The sequence below is a fragment of the Aureobasidium subglaciale genome (assembly GCF_000721755.1).
Source record: "Aureobasidium subglaciale EXF-2481 unplaced genomic scaffold scaffold_13, whole genome shotgun sequence".
In the NCBI taxonomy this organism is placed as follows: Eukaryota; Fungi; Ascomycota; class Dothideomycetes; order Dothideales; family Saccotheciaceae; genus Aureobasidium; species Aureobasidium subglaciale.
In genome coordinates this window covers 270,793-285,805 of record NW_013566982.1, presented here as the reverse complement: position 1 = coordinate 285,805, position 15,013 = coordinate 270,793, and the positions used below count along the sequence as shown (strand labels likewise).

General features: G+C 49.7%; 6 protein-coding genes across 6 annotated transcripts; 4 read left to right on the top strand and 2 right to left on the bottom strand.

Annotated features, from left to right (window-relative positions):
• Nucleotides 1–84: 84 nt before the first annotated feature.
• On the top strand, nt 85–1,203 carry AUEXF2481DRAFT_5857 (uncharacterized protein; the record flags this gene model as incomplete). Its single annotated transcript, XM_013487310.1, has 2 exons — nt 85–348; nt 397–1,203. 2 exons carry the CDS (start codon nt 85–87, stop codon nt 1,201–1,203), a joined length of 1,071 nt encoding a protein of 356 aa, XP_013342764.1.
• A 1,519-nt stretch (nt 1,204–2,722) lies between these two features.
• Nucleotides 2,723–4,031, top strand: AUEXF2481DRAFT_270177 (uncharacterized protein). The gene is made up of 2 exons (XM_013487553.1): nt 2,723–3,296; nt 3,556–4,031. The coding sequence occupies exons 1-2, from the start codon at nt 3,137–3,139 to the stop codon at nt 3,939–3,941; spliced, it is 546 nt and encodes a 181-aa protein (XP_013343007.1). The 5' UTR covers nt 2,723–3,136; the 3' UTR covers nt 3,942–4,031.
• A 1,471-nt stretch (nt 4,032–5,502) lies between these two features.
• AUEXF2481DRAFT_40948 (uncharacterized protein) lies at nt 5,503–9,581 on the top strand. Its single transcript, XM_013487419.1, has 8 exons — nt 5,503–5,996; nt 6,046–7,489; nt 7,572–7,797; nt 7,850–8,510; nt 8,565–8,722; nt 8,775–8,857; nt 8,909–8,962; nt 9,020–9,581. The coding sequence occupies exons 1-8, from the start codon at nt 5,623–5,625 to the stop codon at nt 9,098–9,100; spliced, it is 3,081 nt and encodes a 1,026-aa protein (XP_013342873.1). The 5' UTR covers nt 5,503–5,622; the 3' UTR covers nt 9,101–9,581.
• Nucleotides 9,559–10,825, top strand: AUEXF2481DRAFT_47280 (uncharacterized protein; the record flags this gene model as incomplete). The annotated part of the gene is made up of 4 exons (XM_013487469.1): nt 9,559–9,562; nt 9,667–9,846; nt 9,907–10,560; nt 10,617–10,825. The coding sequence occupies 4 exons, from the start codon at nt 9,559–9,561 to the stop codon at nt 10,823–10,825; spliced, it is 1,047 nt and encodes a 348-aa protein (XP_013342923.1).
• On the bottom strand, nt 10,809–12,085 carry AUEXF2481DRAFT_269824 (uncharacterized protein). The gene has a single exon (XM_013487552.1). It carries the CDS (start codon nt 11,769–11,771, stop codon nt 10,917–10,919), a length of 855 nt encoding a protein of 284 aa, XP_013343006.1. The 5' UTR covers nt 11,772–12,085; the 3' UTR covers nt 10,809–10,916.
• On the bottom strand, nt 12,086–14,549 carry AUEXF2481DRAFT_269823 (uncharacterized protein). The gene has a single exon (XM_013487551.1). The coding sequence runs from the start codon at nt 14,404–14,406 to the stop codon at nt 12,400–12,402; it is 2,007 nt and encodes a 668-aa protein (XP_013343005.1). The 5' UTR covers nt 14,407–14,549; the 3' UTR covers nt 12,086–12,399.
• Between the last annotated feature and the right edge of the window lie 464 nt (nt 14,550–15,013).

Sequence of the window (15,013 nt, the reverse complement as noted above, 5' to 3'; positions counted from 1 at the left end):
GCATTTCCCCCTCGATCCATCTAATGAACGTTCCACCATGAAGCCTTCTGCCCCTCCAACATCTCATTCGTGTCATTTACCATTATGGCGCGTCAACAGGGAGTCGCAAGATCGATTGTTTACGCGATACTCGACAATGATGGAGTTAGGGTTCGCTCTCTTCTTTCACGAGCTCTCGCAGCCATCACATATTTCTTTGCCCTATATCAACTATCTTTGACCAGGCTGAGGAATGATTTGTTCGGAAAATTGCGCGAGCGATGGCAGGTCGACGACGAAGACTACAAGGACAGCTTTGGCAAGAAAGACGCGTTAGAGGCGACAGGTGACATGGGCTTCTCCGGGAGCGTGAGTAGTTTTCATGGACCAAATAGCATCAGGCTAACCATGTGGCAGACCTTCTACACAACCTCTGACGGGTCATATCTTGTCAAAAGTGTCCCCAGAGGGTTCGAACATTCGTTTTTCCGTGACGACTTCCTGGAACCTTACTATGAGCACATGATTAACGACACGAAATCACTTCTCGTCCGCATTACCGATTTTATGGCATGGTCACGGTTTGGCATCGGCGGTTGGCTTGGAACAGCACCAACTCATCACATCGTTATGGAGAACATTCTGATCGGCAAGGAAAAAGACAAGACGTCGAAGTGGGAAACCTGGGATCTCAAACCTACATCTTACTTCTTCCCGGAACGGGATATCGCTGGGGGCATGCTGACCTCTGACGCAACCAAAGACCGCTTAGCAGACAAATTCGAGGATAAGATTGTTCTGACTCAGGCTCAGGCTGACGAGTTCTTTGAGCAGCTTTCCAAAGACACCGGATTGCTCGAACGGTGCAATGCTGTTGACTACTCCCTATTTTTGGTCCGGATCCCGCTTACCAACTCCGACAACTCTTCTGCCCAACAAAGTCAGGAAGAGGCCATAAGACAGTCAGAGCGACCTCCCTTTGTGCCTCCTACCCATTCCTGGCGCTCGGGAGTTCACTCTGCTGATCAGAAGTTCGTATTCCGCGCTGCGCTACTCGACTTCTTCTGGGCAAAACACAAACTCCACGCCAAGATCATGACATGGCTGATCAAAGCATGGAACTTGATTGACCGCCAAGGGCCTATGAGTATTACGACGACTCCAGAGGAATATCGCCAAAGGTTTCTCTCGATGTGTCATGAGATCGTCGAGATCAAGAGATAAGACAGCATGATCAAGTGTGTTGTTACGCGGTTCGCTGCCTACATACGTTCCGAGCTTTAGACAATTTAGCTCCTGTATAAGCAGCGTAATACTCGGGCCGTAGAGCTGTAGACGGTGTCACCGGCATCTCTTAAACGGCTCAATGCAATAGACACAAGGTTGCCCTAAGTCGAGGAGGATCGTTCTGGTCATCAAGCTTTCGTAGCCCCAATGGTGATAACCATCAATGCAATGTTTGTGTAGACAGGTTGGTTCCACCCCGCCATTAGCCTCGGATGAAGGCAACGCGTCTACAAAGCATATGAAGAATAAGGTGGGTCGGTTTCATACTGATGTTTGACCATCCTTCCCGTGTGCAGGGTACTGTTACACCGTTTCTTCACAATGATTAAAGTAGGGCAATAACAAGCTGTAGAAAGGCACAGTAATATCTCATCTCGATACATAAACCTAGTGCAGGGAGTCGTTGACACGAAATATCTCGATGACAGCGCTCTAATTTAGGAAAGTATCGTGCCTTGAAGCAGCTACAAGTGTGACAGTACTTCGCACACGGGGAGGATGGTTATCAGGTTCTTATTGTGGTCGGCATGTTCCAACTCAGGGTCTGGAGATGATCGACCGGAGTAGACCAAAATACCCTTACCTCCACAATCTTCATCGTGTTCATACGAGACTAGGCAACCAAGAGTCTGGTCACTTACGATGCACTGAAATGTTTCATCAGTCTTCCAGAGTACATATGCACCAAAAATTGACAGCGAAGGCATGGACAGAGTGCACCAAAGCGGCTACATGCATTTGAGTTGTGGTGGAAACCACATCTGAGGGCAACCAACACGCGGGACACGCGCTTCACACGTTCCTGGATAAAGCGTCGTCGACGCGCATTGCTCGTGGCGACCCATAGCCGCCGACACTGATGTCCCCGAAATAGCTGCAGCTCAAACAAACTGCAGCCCTTGCATACACAGCTGAGTGCGGGCGAGGATTTGAATTCTTCTTCACCACACTGTACTCAGAATGGACAATCTGGGGCTCTATTGCATACTGGAGGCTTGCGTTCCGGGTTTTGGGTGAGCGCTGTGCATCGGCATCTTGCATGGATGCTGCAGGCGGAACGCCGAGTGTTCCTTCCAGGGTCGCAAAGCTGTTTCCCAACTCTAACGACGAGATGACTGACGATTGTCAACAACACCAAATGTACGTATGGGGAATGACTACGTCTGGATCGTGGAATGGTAAAAACGTCATATTGGTACCATGACAGGCATATTGTAAGCGAGAACAAAAAAAAAGCGTCGCAGTGGACGGCTATGGATCCACTATCGCTCGTTAGCTAGCTGCATCGCACGCGGAGCTGAAGCGCCATCGGGATCCTGTTCTTTGGGTCATATGTACCAATCTGATTCGTTTAACCTTCATCAGGCATGAGGACATATCTCAGTGGTGGTGGTCATCCAGCGGTCAAGCAGCGGTATAAGCAGAAGGACATCAAACAAGACCATTTAACTCTGCTAGCCGGAACCTAACATTGGAAGGCGCTTTGTTTCCTCTAGATCCTACTCAAGCATCCAACTAGACCACTTCTAGGTAACAGTCTTGGGCCGAGCTTGTACACATCTTACCGGAGCTGCAACCCCTCAGATATGGACCGCGCTTTGCACGGCCACCTTGTGCACCTTCAATGCATGCAGGGACGGCGGCTTCGACATGCCAGATAATAGGCCCCCTCAGCGCGGAGACGGAGCTGTCCAAGAGCTCCTCAGTTCTGAGAGCATGGCGAGATGGCATATAAACTTCCTCATCCCACTCATTTGTAGCTCCGTCCTCTTAAGTTACACCATAAACAGTTTCGCATTTTCAAGCTCCCAAAATATCTTCCAGTCAAGTACTTCGCTCGGATCTCCCTCATAGCCCCACCTCGTACCAGATGGCCGCTGTAGATGTCCAACAGCCTGTTCAACCAGAATCGGCGCCTTCAATCCCTGACTATCTCGCCGATCCAGATGCTGTGCTCAAAGACGTCGAGTCTGAATGGCGATACGGAAGGGCACCAGACTATTCCAAGACGCGAAAGGTGTACGCAGAGAGTATGTATTGGTCCCTTTTCATTGTCCTTGGTTCACACGTCTTTGCCACGTACTACCCACCTGTCACCAGCAAGGCTCCCTGAAGATGTTTAGCTCGCAGATCCGAGCTACTCCACAACGGGAGCCCTCCACACGTCGGCATTTGTGATGCTGTCATGACTCAGACTCGTGCCCTGAAGACGAGTTTAGTCCTGCAGACATGTTCCCCACTTGTACAACATCTCATACCATGTAGGCTACAAGGCTAACGATACCAAAGCTAAACAGATGAACCATGTCGCTGGCAGTCTTGAATCAATGGTAGAGAACCTTGTCAAGAACTGGGAAGTCGAGGCATCTTTCAAGCCTGTGCTCTCGGATTGGCGAACAGTCGACCACAGCAAGTACACATTCGCCATCAATGGAGGCCCACCTCAGACAGCCGAGCACATGCTAAAGGTCGGAACATACAATGCCATCATCGCGCCCAACGAGTATTACAGCCCAAACTTCTCGGACTTTGCGAGCAGTCACAAGACTTTCAAACGCATGATGCCGACCTTCGCATGGGAAGTACTCGAGGTCTACAGCGGACCTCCGAAGGTCGCCTTCAAGTGGAGGCATTGGGGAACCATGAAGAATGATTATGTCGGGTTCAATGAGTGAGTTTGCAATGTTGTCTCGATGATGATGTGTGTGATAATAGGCTGACACTGGACAGCAAAGGAGAGAAGGTGACCGCCAAAGCCCATGAAGGGGCCATCGACATCACTGGTATCACGATCGCGACGGTCGATGAGGCCGTCCGGTTGCAAGAAGTCAGCACTTACTTCGATCCGATCGAGATGTTCCGCCAGATCGCACCAAACGGCATCGTCAACAAACAAATTATTGACAAGAGGACTGATCCGTCTACTGCCCTCGATGCCGATGTCCCATCGCAGGATGGCTTGAAGCTCGCTCAAGCACATAGCTCGGATCACGCAGATGAGAGCAGCCCTGATAGCGCTGCTGCCACCTCGAGTATCAAAAAGGAGAGCTCTTCGAACAATGATACGTGCCCAGTGTCCGGTGCAAGCATGAGCGCTGCCTTGTCTGCAGGCTATCCGGTAATGAGTTCCATGCGCCGAGGAGATGCGAGCCCTGTGATATCCAGTCCTGATGGCGAGTGGGTCAAAGTGCCTACCAACGAAGGAGCCGTCCCTCGCTCAGCATACTCGTCGTCAGTGACGGGAGATGTGGAGAATCGTATGTCGGACGACAACAAGATCGACTACGACGACAAGGCAGGTGCACACGACCACGTTGACGAGCACCTCGAGAGCTCAGCCGCGCGAGTACATCCCCATCCACACACCATGGAGCAAGTGGTCAAACCAGTGGTTGGAGATGCGGTCGTGTCGGGGCCTGAATCCGAAGAGACTAAGTTGACACACCGTGAGATGAGCAGCATCACCAAGGATGAGGAGCCGCTGTTGATGAACAGAGAGTGATCTTCATTGAGCTCGATTGCGGCGTGTGCTCGCTTGGAGGAAGCTGGTTTGTGGATTATTTTCGGATCTTGTTTTCTGTTAGATGTTCGGGATTTACAGTCAGTTGCAAATGCACAAGTCCATACCGTTAGTTCATCCTATGTTGTTATTGGTAGCATTTCAAGTCTTTTTGTCGACAACATCAAGTGCTGATCGAGACGTTTGACCGTCATCATGATACCACATCGAATTCAATAGCAGATCCATACTTGAGGAGGAGAGCGGCTATGAGTAGCCATGGTCGCTCTGTTGCTGCGGTGGTCTGAATGCTGTAGCCAGGGTTCTTCGAACGAGCGCTTTTATTGGGGGTTATGCCCCGTTGGAAGCAGGCGCGATCGGTGCGTTTGTCAGTACCAACTACCTTGGAATCATCAAGATCAATTTATTTCACAACAAGATGGAGCAAGCAAGGCAAGCGCTGGTGCTTGTTGCACGCGCACGATGTTGACGCGAGATTCTTGGGCGATATGTCTCGTCAACTCGGCCAATCATTTGCAATGCTCCTACTCCGTAGAAGAACACAACGGGGCGTGTGTATACCGTCTTGTCCTCAGTGCGAAACCGGATCAGAGCGTTCGTGGGCTGGAATACCAGAACGCAACGGCTCAGTGAGGTCATCCGGTCTAGGCCCAAACCTTGTTTCTCCTTCACGTGCTCGGCGCGCAACAGCTTTCTCCCTCGCATCCAAACATCATGGAGAAACCGTGACACCGCTGCTTTCCCCAATCAATCTGGCTCTGGTAATCTGGCTCTGGAATAGTGTAATGGTGTAGGAGCGGTTCCTCTCATACCAATCTGTAACCTGGCCCTGGAAGATGCCGACTTTCGGCTGGCAGGATAATGCATCCCCACATGCACAATTCATCCGCAGCGTGGATTGGAGCGCAACCGCAATCGGTGCGCCGGAAACATGGCCACAACAACTCCATCAGATGATAGATCTGATCATGCTGGATCCAACGCCGAGTGCCATCATGTGGGGTGATTCTCTCACTATGGTATACAACGACGGATTCGTCGAATTTGCTGGCGAGAAGCACCCGAAGCTTATGGGAGGAACTCCGATGGTGTCATATGCAGAGGTCTGGGAAGCTCAATTCGCTCCAATCATCGAGCTGGGTAGACAGAAGGGCAAGGCTACCCGCCACAAGGATGTACCTCTTTTTCTGAAACGTTACGGATACCTAGAGTATGTGTATATTCGTATAGGATGACGGAAGCAAGCTGATCAAGACTAGGGAAGTTTTCGTGGACTACACTTTCATACCTCTGACGGGTAACAACAAAGACGTGGTAGGGTTCTATCACACAGCAGTCGAGACGACCGATCAGAATTTGTCCAGACGAAGGACTCAGACATTGATTGATATAGGAAACCATGCTGGAGTTGCACGAGACATGAGGCAATATTGGGATGCGGTGCTGAAAGGATTTGAAGGCAACATTTGGGACATTCCGTATGCCATCGCTTACGAATTTCACAACGACAGAGATGGAGACGGGTCCTCCACCAACGGTTCACGTCGTTCGGACTCCCGATCTCGATCGCATCGCTCGGGTTCGTTCTCGGAGTCTGTTTCGTCTTCGGGTCGCATCACTATTCCTCGGGCATGTAGCTTGGCCGGAGTCATTGGAAGATCGATGGTCCAAGTTCCTCTAGGACTCGATGTCGAACTTGACGAGGACGGCTTCCATCAAATTGTGAAGAAGGCAATAAGTTCCGGAGAGCCTGTGCGCCTCGAGATCGCACACGAGAAAACACCTGATTGGCTCAGATCAGACGATCCGGGAAGAGCTTTCGAGGAGCGTATCAAACACGCTGTCGTGATGCCAATCCGACCAACCACTAGAAACGACAGCGAGGGATTGAACGCGATTGGATTTGTAGTGATGGGCCTCAACCCTCGCCGCGCGTACGATGACGATTACCAACGCTATACACGTCTCTGGAGCCAGCAGTTAGCTACTTCAGCTGCATCGGTGGTGCTTCTGGAACAAGAAACTAAACGACAAATGCAGCTCAAAGAGCAGCTCACTATCAACGAAACTCGATTCAGCCGCTTTACCGAGATGTCTAACGTAGCCATGTGGATTGTTGATCCTTCTGGTAACCTGGTCTATGGAAATCAATCTTGGCATGAGCAGATGGACGTTAGGGAGGGAAGATCTGCAGAACCGGGTCAGCCTGCTTGGGTCGGGAGCGTGACCGAAGACTCTAGGCCAACGCTGGCTAACGCTTGGAGACTTCTGACCGAAGAACAGACCGCAACGAATATCGAGATTCGACTAAATCCCACAAGAACCACAAATCAGAGCCGATGGGTCCTCTCGTCTGCTTTTCCGGAATTGGCGGAAGATGGATCTCTCAAGGCAATATGGGGTTGCAATACTGATATCTCACATCAGAAACTGGCCGAAGATCTTAAAGAGCAAAGACTGCTGGATGTTCTCGAAGCGAAGCGTCAGAGCGAGTCCTTCATCGACACTGTATCTCACGAAATGAGGAACCCGCTGTCTGCGATTCTTCAGTGTGCTGATGGTGTCAATACTTCTATCCAGGATTCTCTGCAATCATCTTCTGATGTATCACACACTCAGCTTGACCGCGAAACCATCGACTATATTGTTGAGTCGACGCAGACTATTATTTTGTGTGCGCAGCATCAGAAACGCATCATCAATGTACGTATTGGGGCCACACACCTTGTTATGAGCTCCATCCACTACTCGTGAAGAACATCTTGCTAATAATGTATTGTTATAGGATATTTTGACTCTGAGCAAGCTAGATGCTCGTCTTCTCGAAGTCACACCAACAGAAGTTGATCCCGTCGAAACCGTCAAACACGCCCTCAGACTCTATCAGCAAGAATGTCAGAACGCAGACATCGAAAGTGCAATCCGCGTGGACCACTCATACAACTCCCTGGCTGTCGATCGTGTCTATGTTGACCCATCGAGATTGTTGCAAGTCTTGATCAATCTCCTAGGTACATATTGAGCTGTAAAGTGTCAATGAGAGTATCGGCTAATCATGCTTAGGTAACGCGATCAAGTTTACACAGCATCAAGATCAGAGAAAGGTCACGGTCACCATCAGCGCATCAGTCCAAAGTCCGGCTATGCAAAGCGATGGAGAACAGTACTTCTTCCCCAGGGCCGCAAAGAAAGAGCCAGTCCTCGGTCCTGAGTGGGGAACTGGCGAAGAGCTGTTTTTACACTTTTCGGTCAATGACACAGGTGTTGGTCTGACAAATTCGGAAATGAAGAACTTGTTCCTACGCTTCTCACAGGCATCACCCAAGACTCACGTCACCTACGGCGGTAGCGGTTTGGGTTTGTTCATCTGCAAAGAACTTGCCGAATTACAAGGGGGCCGGATTGGAGTCTCGTCCGTACCTGGCAAAGGAAGCGACTTTAAGTTCTACGTCAAGGCCCGCCGATCTACAACACCTCACACGCGAGAAAAGTTCGAATTCGCAGAACTACCTGCTGCGAGAACACCACGACAAAGCAAATCTCAGTCTCCTCACAAGGGTCAAAAATCTCCCGACGAGAAGACTGAATTACGGGTCACACATCCCAACTATATTGCTCCATTGAATAGGAGTCACTCGGCATCTCAAAATCCGGTCGTCGGATCTCCAGCTGATGCCAACACTTTGCATGTTCTAGTCGTGGAAGATAACCTCATCAACCAGAAGTTTGTTCACCCTGAGGCATCGAGAAGGGCAGTCCGTTTGCTAACGCTTTCTAGGGTGATGGCTCAACAGCTCAAAAAAGCAAAGTGTGAGGTCCATGTCGCAAACCATGGTGCGGATGCACTGTTGTTCTTGGAGAAGACCACCTTTGCGAAGGGTTGCGGGCCGTTCGCAACTCCATTATCGATTATTCTAATGGATCTAGAAATGCCTGGTCAGTTGAGCTTCTATTGTTCATATGTGTTCCCATGCTAAATCATCGACAGTGATGGATGGATTGACGTGCATACGAAAAATAAGAGAGTGGCAAAAACAAGGCAAGCTCACAAGGCCAGTGCCAGTAATCGCAGTAAGTTGATCTGAGAAATCTAATGTCTGTTCTGACTAACGTTGCCGACAGGTCACAGCCAATGCACGCCAGGAGCAGATTACAATGGCGCAAGAAGCAGGAATGGTAAGACACGGTGCCTGTCAACCACGGCCGAAGGTCAAGTGCTAATGAATGTAATAGGATGATGTCGTCACTAAGCCGTTCAAGATCTCCGAGCTGACACCCAAGATGCATACACTGATAGAGAAGATTTCTACTTGATTGCTTTCCCACTTTGCATATGCCAAGGTCTGGCTCGTGTCAATGCATACACCGGCGTTTGGCGTCACATACATTTACATCGCATCAATTTAGCCCAGCGATTTTCAGCAAGACATAGCTGTTGCAGCCATCTTTCCCTGCTACTGCAGAAGATGCATTGAGCCTCTGCTCTGGATATAGACATCGCGATGCTATCAGGAATTCACCCAGACACAAGCTTCGGTCTTGACGACCATTTCGAGAAAGCGCAACGCATCGATCGTGACTGCGAGAATGGTGTGCCGTGTTGGACGCAAGCACGCGGCATGATGGCCGAAGACACGTTCGGACCTGCCTATTAAAGGTTATCGATAGATAAAATAGGTCATTGGAAGAAACAACGACGCAGGTATAGCCGGACAGCCTAAAATCTAATTTCAGCCAACCCCCCAATTCACCTCACCCCGCATCTTGACATGATGGGTAACATACAAATCTTCACTCGAGTATATATCAAGTGCTTACTAGATTTCTTGAATTGCGCTTTCTAGCCCGCATATCGTGCACTCAAGACTTGACCATGATAGCAACCACACCAGAATATCGATTGACCGAGGAGCAGAAACAACACTTCCTCGACCACGGCTTTATAAAGCTAGAGGACTGCTTCTCCCTACAAGATGAACAGTGCAAGAAGTTGATGGATCGTGTCTGGGAACGATTAGACATGGATCCTCATAAAAAGGAAACCTGGAACCCATGGCGAGGCATGATAATTACTCCGTGCTTTTACTCCAGATGATATGACTGACGATATAATTCTACAGTGCATCTTCCTCGCTATCATGAAGCCGTGCCCATGCGAGACTTTTGTCCCAAAGCATGGTCAGCAATCATCGAACTCTGTGGTGGCGAAGACCGTATCGATACCGGTGAGACGGAAACACCTGACATGAATGACAAGCGAGAAATCTCTCAATCAGTGATAAATGACGGCTTCATCGTAAACGTCGGCAATGCCTCCGACGCCATAAAATGGCAAGAAGCCTCAAACAATGGCACTCCTTCAGGTCCAGACAACCTGACTCCTGCACAACAAAATTTACTCGATCCACATGATAGAGATAATTGGCATGTAGATGGCGACTTCTTCCACCATTTCTTGGATAGCAAGGAGCAGGCTTTACTTCCCATTGTATTATTCGGAGATATCAGGATTGGTGGGGGAGGTACGATGATATGTCCCGATGCCATAGCCACGATGGCTGAACATCTGTACTCGCACCCAGAGGGAGTGATGCCAGACATGACGCCTATTGAAGGACGCACCAAGCCCTACAAAGATTTCGAACATGGGTTTTTCGACGAAGCTGTGAAGCCTGTTGCAAAAGAAAAGTTCTTGACTGCGACGGGAAAGGCTGGGGATATCTATTTGCTTCATCCTTTGATGGTGCATTCTGCTGCGCCTAACTATTTGAGAGGTTTGTTTGATCATGTTCTGGTGGCCGAAACATTATCGATTGACTCTTCTGAGCAGAACCAAGATTCATAACCAATCCACCAGTGGCATTGAAAGAGCCTTTTAAATTTGACAGACAAGACAGGAGCGAATGCAGTCTGGTTGAGCAGAAGACACTGAATGCATTAGGGCGTCCAGAAGGGTTGACGGGATGGAAGGTCACAACAGAGAGGAAGCTTATCGTACCTGAAAGAGTCAAGCAGCAGGCTACGATGAAGAAACTCTAGCCTACGAATTTACCATGTACAATCAAAATGTGTTGTAGTGAACATGGTCCACTCTCGTAGACAAACGATGATTTGCCAGCTAGTAAGGTGCTCAACGCTTAACCCCAAAGCACCCACACGCACAATACTGATCATGAAACTTCATGTGCTGCCTCACGAACCATCCAGTAAAGCAACTCTTCTTACAAGGCCTCTGTGGTCCAAAATCTGCTCTACAGACAACCTCTCCCTCATCAGCTTCTCCTTTCCTCCATACACTTCCCGTCCCTCTCTTTCTGTTGTCCAGATATGCAAAGTCGCAATCGCAGCCATGTAGCTTGCGATGACTTGCTAGGGCTCTAGTGGCATTCTCGCAATTATCACGAATGTAGGTAATGGGATCTGCATCTGACTTGGAAAAGTCGTTGTTGGCGATGCGGCGACGCTTTTTCCTGTTGCTTGTGCTGGGAGGGAGGAGGGAGAGCGGTTGCATGTTGCAAACGAAAGATATAGATGGTCGTGTTGGATCTGACGCTATCCCATGTTCGATGCTCGGTTCCATGATACTATCAGATGTAGGGCGTATAAGGAAGTAGTAGTCGGATCTGCAACGACGATCGTTGGTAGGATGTCTGAGGAGTGTGCATTGGCGAGTCGGAGGATGCCAGTTCTCTGGCTCTGGAGAAGTGGCACCGGAACTGTAGCCAGAGTCACCTGGAGTGTGATCGTCCAAGAGCTTGGTTGTGCAACCATAAGGAGGTGGCATCTCGAGTGCTCTTTGCCGTTTATTGGAGTTCGCGCTCCTATAGTTCCTAGGCAGGGTGGCATAATGTGGGTGAGGTGGTGGACTACGAGTGTCGTAGAATGTCATGTTCGAGTAGATATCGTCGTTAAACGACTCTGCATTGGAGTAGTTCCATGAGGTGGACCGAGTGCTGAGTTGGCCGGGACGCTTTGACGTAGACATTTGCTTATGATTTCCTGCTGTCTGATTCAGATGAGTGGAAGAAAGCGTGTGATTTTCAGGATAGACATTGGAAGTCGGTGTTTAAATGAGTTCTGGCAGGCACGATTGATGGTGGCATCGTCATCTATGAGATATGTCATAGTTTGATGTTTCTAGAGCTTCAGCATTGCCGGGCACACTGCTGCTCAATGCACCTGTCAGGCGCGATCATCTGCCAGGGTTCAAAGTCTTGGGTGCCAAACATTAATCAATCTGTTGTTCGGTCGTTGCTATGCATTTGATTGACAAGATTCACGTGCTGCCCAATGCCAGGGTGATGTTTGGGAAGTGACGCCCAGGCACCCGGGCCAGTTTGTGGCAAGAGCGCTGGCGCCCTGAAGCCATTGTGCCCATCACCCTCGCAACACATCAACATCAAAACATGGTCTTTGCGAAAGCGTGCATCGCGATGCGTAGTGTCAGATCGGAATTCCTTTCACTCATTGCCGTGTTTCAGATTGCAGGAAGAACGCCCTCTTTTGAGATTTTAGCGGTGTGTACTGTAGTCGTCGGGTGCCATGTTCTATGCATGAAATCTATCGTAGGGTATCTAGTCATCTATCAGTCGGGCTGCACCGCATATTGTGGATCACCAATTCTTTCCCAACAGTTGTTCACCGACTTCGGATGCAATCTTCTCAAGGTCTTTGAAGTGCTTCAATCTCAGAATGGAAGACTTTGCATCCAATGCACTGCATAGATCGTGCAGCTCTCCACCTTGTGGGGCACAGTAGATCAGATAGGCAAACGCGAACGTTGCTGTCTTGAGCATATCTGTGCCTGTGGCGTCCTTCTTATCAACCCTGCTGTCGAGCTCGGTGGTTATCATCTCTAGCAGGCTAGCAGCAAGCTCAACCTGCGAAGCCTCCTCCATAGCCTCGCGGCTCTCTTCCCTACGCAGTCTGTAAACAGTGGCTGCGATGTTGAACGCCAGCGAAGAAGCAGCGGCACGAACGGCAGGCTTGTCAGGTTCGGCCAGTAAGCTTGAAGTTGCTACCTGCACAAGCATTGCAGGTAAGCCGCTGCTGTGCGCGCTGCTGAACGCTGACTTTGTGAACAGATCTGATGTGAACAAGTTGCAGGCCAATTGGATCGTGACGAGCCTCAAGTTGTAAGGACATGTGTCATCATTGATCAGATTCAGAACGTGATTGATCAAGGACGTGAGTGTCTCCGGGTCTCTAGGAGTAGACTCTTCAGTGAACCATCCGCTTACTCGCTGATCAACAAGCGCACAACGCAGTACATCATACGCTGTGAATAGAGAGTCTGATGCTAGCTGGCTGGGCGTCTGACGTAGCCAGCGGGTAAAGGCAGGAAGATCCGGTAGAGTGGGAAGATCTGACGCACTCGAAGAGCGAGCTGAGATGAAGTTCTTCATTGCGATCACAGCCGGGTCCTTTGCCTGATCACCCATCTTGGCCAAAACTTTGTCTAATGGCGGGATCTTTGAGTAGGTCACGGGACTGAGCCTTCCGAATTGGAGGGTCGGTACACGGACCTGGAAATGAGGGTGGGGAGGGAAGGCCTGTTGGAGAAGGGATTCGACGTTCGCCTTCAATTGCGCGGGATTGGCACCACTCCACTCGTTGTCCTTTTTGCCATGTAAGAAGGTCATGAAAGTTGGTGTCGCACGAATTTGGTACTTAGACGCAAGTGCCTGAGCCTCGTTGATATCAACCTTGATAAAGGGAATATTGGTGTGCTCAGCTGCAAGGGAGTCGTACGTAGGGTATGCCATCTTGCAGGGACCGCAAGTACTCGACGTGAAGAAAATCACAGCACACTTGTCCTGCGCTCCTGCAAGTAGATTGTCGACTGACGAAGGCTGTGTCACATTGTATACCGAGCCGTGTACACTGTCGGCCTTCGCTGCAGCAGCGTCACGTACTTCGAGTTTCTTGGGGTGCTTTTTAGGTGTAGTCTGTGCATCACCATTCGTTTGATCAGCACTTCCGGCGCTACGAACTTCGAGCTTCTTAGGCTTCTTCTTGGGCGGAGTTTGATCTGGTCCATTTTGATGCGTTGCTGTAGGAGAGGAGGCGGAGCTAGAAGCAGAGATACCATTCTGAGTTGAACGGTTGGCCTCCTCTCTCTGTTGCTTACGCTCCCTCTGGATCATAGGATTATTTTCCGGAGGCACAGCAGCCTGAGTGATGTGTCTCATCTCTGCGTCGAGACGTTGCTTCATCATCGATCCGAAAGGAGTATTGAGCACGGTTTCGGGCAAGGCGGTAATGTGGTCCGGAATTCCCCTGCCAACCAGGAACATCGAAAAGTCGTTTGAAAAGTTGTTGCAATTGTGCTTGAATAAGTCATATGACTCAGCAGTATACGTCTCTTTCAACGAATCAAGGTATTCCAGAATATCGTCCAAAGGGATTTCCGTCTTGCCTAGATTGATCTTCTCCATAGGTTGACCATGGTGAGTAGAGCCGGGATAGCAAGTCTGCACGCCGGCGCCATAGAAGTACTCGACACCTCCAAAGACTAGAGAAGTGTGGTAGACAGCATCAATGTGAATACCGAGCAGACTTTGCGACATCATCCTCGCAAGTCCTTGACTCAAGTCGTAGACATATAGTTGAACATCCATAATGGAACACAGTCGAGTCGAGTGAACGCGTGTATGTAAAAGTGATGCTAGTATGACAAGTTTTTCGTGTAGTGGGAACAGTTCAGTTTGGTGACAATATCAACTTCGAATTGAACGAGGGCAAGTGAGTGTTTTGTAAAACAGAGTCATGGAAAATGCTGGATGTTATTGGAATTTCTAGGATGCCAGGCTTAGCCAGCAGTGGCGGCGTCATCAGACTCGGGCGGGTCTGGTCCGTGTCACCAAGCAGGAGAACACCTTGGTGATGCAAGCATAGATATCATCATAAGCCATCTTGCAATACCATGGCTTGATCATGTCACATCTTTCATCAAAAGTCGCTGCCCAGATACCGAACGCAGATACTACATATGCGGGCAAGGAGGTCTCGAGTTGAGAGGAATTTGCAAACACCTCCGAGATGTGATATATCCGGGGATACCTATGTATTGGAATGACTCCTGCTCGTACCTGATACATGCGCATGAAGATACAGGTTACAGCATGTCTGGCACCTAACGGAGGAAGGGGCTCTCAGTAGCCAACGACTCCGACTGATCTGGTGGCGGATCATGCGAAGAGTGTTGAACTTGGCGGCGACGCCAGA

Excerpts from the sequence above, each read along its gene's own strand:
- AUEXF2481DRAFT_270177 (XM_013487553.1), top strand. The coding sequence starts at position 3,137 with ATGGCCGCTGTAGATGTCCAACAGCCTGTTCAACCAGAATCGGCGCCT. Across the intron at positions 3,297-3,555 it reads GCGAAAGGTGTACGCAGAGA|CTAAACAGATGAACCATGTC; the intron begins GTATGTATTGGT and ends ACGATACCAAAG.
- AUEXF2481DRAFT_40948 (XM_013487419.1), top strand. The coding sequence starts at position 5,623 with ATGCCGACTTTCGGCTGGCAGGATAATGCATCCCCACATGCACAATTC. Across the intron at positions 8,511-8,564 it reads GATAACCTCATCAACCAGAA|GGTGATGGCTCAACAGCTCA; the intron begins GTTTGTTCACCC and ends AACGCTTTCTAG. Across the intron at positions 8,858-8,908 it reads GGCCAGTGCCAGTAATCGCA|GTCACAGCCAATGCACGCCA; the intron begins GTAAGTTGATCT and ends CGTTGCCGACAG.
- AUEXF2481DRAFT_269824 (XM_013487552.1), bottom strand. The coding sequence starts at position 11,771 with ATGTCTACGTCAAAGCGTCCCGGCCAACTCAGCACTCGGTCCACCTCA.
- AUEXF2481DRAFT_269823 (XM_013487551.1), bottom strand. The coding sequence starts at position 14,406 with ATGGATGTTCAACTATATGTCTACGACTTGAGTCAAGGACTTGCGAGG.